A 2,362-nucleotide genomic window follows, 5' to 3' on the forward strand; every position below is an offset into this window, starting at 1 on the left:
TGTGTAAGATCAGTGCTCCCAATCCATGGTAAATAGATGGCTGGGATTGGAGGGTTATTCCAGGGTTATTAGATCTCAAAGTAATGTTTTAGGAGGTGGCTTCTGGGTACCCATGGACTGTCATTGTCTGCTGTGTCAGGTGTTTGTTATACTTGATCCTCAGAGCTCCTGCATGGGTTATGGACTTTGAGAAATAATACAGAAGCACTATATTTTATAATTATGTCAGTACTGTGGAAAATAAGATATCTATAACCTGTATAAACAACTAGTATCTAGCTACGTAAAAATAATTTCTCTTTGAAGGAAAAAAAGTACACTAAAAATAAAAATTCAAATATTTCAGTTTTCAGTATCCTAACATTTAAAAGATTTTTGAATATATAATTACATGGCAATTATTTTGTTTTAATAAATTGCTAATTTGGACATGATAAGATATATTAAATTTTCTGTAAGTATATTAATTACAGTAAAGTCCCTTAGAAACTATCTGGATTTGAATATAAGTAAACTACCAATAGCTTATGAAATTAACTTTTACCTTAAAATTCTTACTAATTTTGAACTTTGTATTGAACACAAAGTTTAAATTTGTCATTTTTATACACAAATGAGAGATATCCATAGGGTACACATATAGGTATTCAGTATATCTGTGTTACTAAAATATAATGGAGGTTTCAATGGAAAAAAAAATATCTTAAAAGTCTTTGGGAGCAGGAGAAGGAAAGCAATAATTTCAAAAAATGATTGTAAAACATTACTCTAAGCACATGTAGAGAATGCATAAAGGAAAGCAAAAACAGAAGTAGAAAGTTCTGATGACATTCAGAAAATTGAAAGTATATTGGTTCCTATTTAAGACATAGACACAAATCAAGGTCTTCAGAGAACCTAGAGACAAAGGTTCAAGACTACCCATCTCAAGCAGCCCAGAAGCATCTACAGGATCCCCAATGGCCTTGCCCTTGGCTTTCCTGCTGGCCCTGATGGTGCTCAACTGCAAGTCCATCTGCTCTCTGGGCTGTGACCTGCCTCAGATACACAACCTGGGTCTTGAAACTTCTGACGGAAATGAGGTGGGAGCCCTGACACTCCTGAAAAATATGAGGAGAATTCCCACTTTCTCCTGCCTGAACTATAGAAAGGACTTTGCCTTTCCCCAGGAGCAGTTGGAGGGTAAGCAGGTCCAGAAGGCTCAAGCTGTTGCTGTCCTCCACCAGATGACCCAGCAGGTCTTCAACCTCTTCAGCACCCAGGAGGCCTTTGCTGCTTGGGACAAGACCCTCCTGGACACCTTCCTCAGTGGCCTCCATCAGCATCTGGATGACCTGAAAGCCTGTGGGTCCAAGCAGGTGGGGGTGGAAGAGGCTCCCCTGAGGGCAGTAAGGAAATACTTCCACAGGATCACTGTCTACCTGAAGGAGAAGAAATACCTGCCTTGTGCCTGGGAGGTGGTCAGAGCAGAAATCATGAAATCCTTCTCTTCATCAGCCAACTTGTATGGAAGACTAAGGAGCATGGAATGAGACCTGGTCCAGCAGGGAAATGCCTCTCACTGACGAACACACCTTACCACACTCCCACAAGTTCTGCCATTTCAAAGACTCTCCTTCCTGCTGGAATTTTGAAATGAATTCAACCAATTTTTCAGATGATTTCAAGAATATTAGACAACATCCCATTTACCCAGGACCATCATGTATCTTTTTTCTATTTATTTAAATATTTATTTTTATGTTATTTATAAGATCCGAATTGTTTCATATTTGTTTCTGAATTGTTCATAGAAGCTGAAGTAAACCTTTACATTGTGATTAATATAAAAAAGTACATTTTATATTTAGTCAGCTTTTTATTTTGCATTGTTCATTAAATTTTTACTATGGAAAATGTCTTCTATGTTGAACACAATAAACTTAATGAAAAGACATGTCAAGCCTGATTTTACAACTCGATCTAAAAAAAATAAATGGTAGAATTGACTTCCCCCTTGTGCTACATTTAACCCTGTACTAAAAAATTCACTTCATTGAAGCCAAGTCGCATGTTGCCCTCAAGGTTTTGAGGTGAACATAAAAATACAGTTCCTGCTCTCTTTTGTGTGATTTTTATAGAGAAAGAGATCTAAACACAATGATCCTATTTACTCATTATATTAAATTCTATAATGAGGAGTATGAAAAACTAAGGAAATTCTCTCAGTGGAAGGTAGATGTCACATGCTAACGGAGAAATGTGAAAGCAGGTACATCTTCTATAAATTGACTGAGAGACAACCAAGTGCAAATGCTCATTGAATACATGAGTTTGCCATTTACAAGAAATACAATGTCTGATGGCTCATAACCGGGAATTG

At 37.0% G+C, this 2,362-nt stretch overlaps 1 protein-coding gene across 1 annotated transcript; it reads left to right on the forward strand.

Moving 5' to 3' along the window:
- The first annotated feature begins 959 nt into the window (after positions 1-959).
- Positions 960-1,532, forward strand: LOC143390913 (interferon alpha-5-like). Its single transcript, XM_076843395.2, has one exon. The coding sequence runs from the start codon at positions 960-962 to the stop codon at positions 1,530-1,532; it is 573 nt and encodes a 190-aa protein (XP_076699510.2).
- The last annotated feature ends 830 nt before the right edge of the window (positions 1,533-2,362 follow it).

The sequence above is a fragment of the Callospermophilus lateralis genome, chromosome 2, assembly GCF_048772815.1.
Source record: "Callospermophilus lateralis isolate mCalLat2 chromosome 2, mCalLat2.hap1, whole genome shotgun sequence".
Classification (NCBI taxonomy): Eukaryota; Metazoa; Chordata; class Mammalia; order Rodentia; family Sciuridae; genus Callospermophilus; species Callospermophilus lateralis.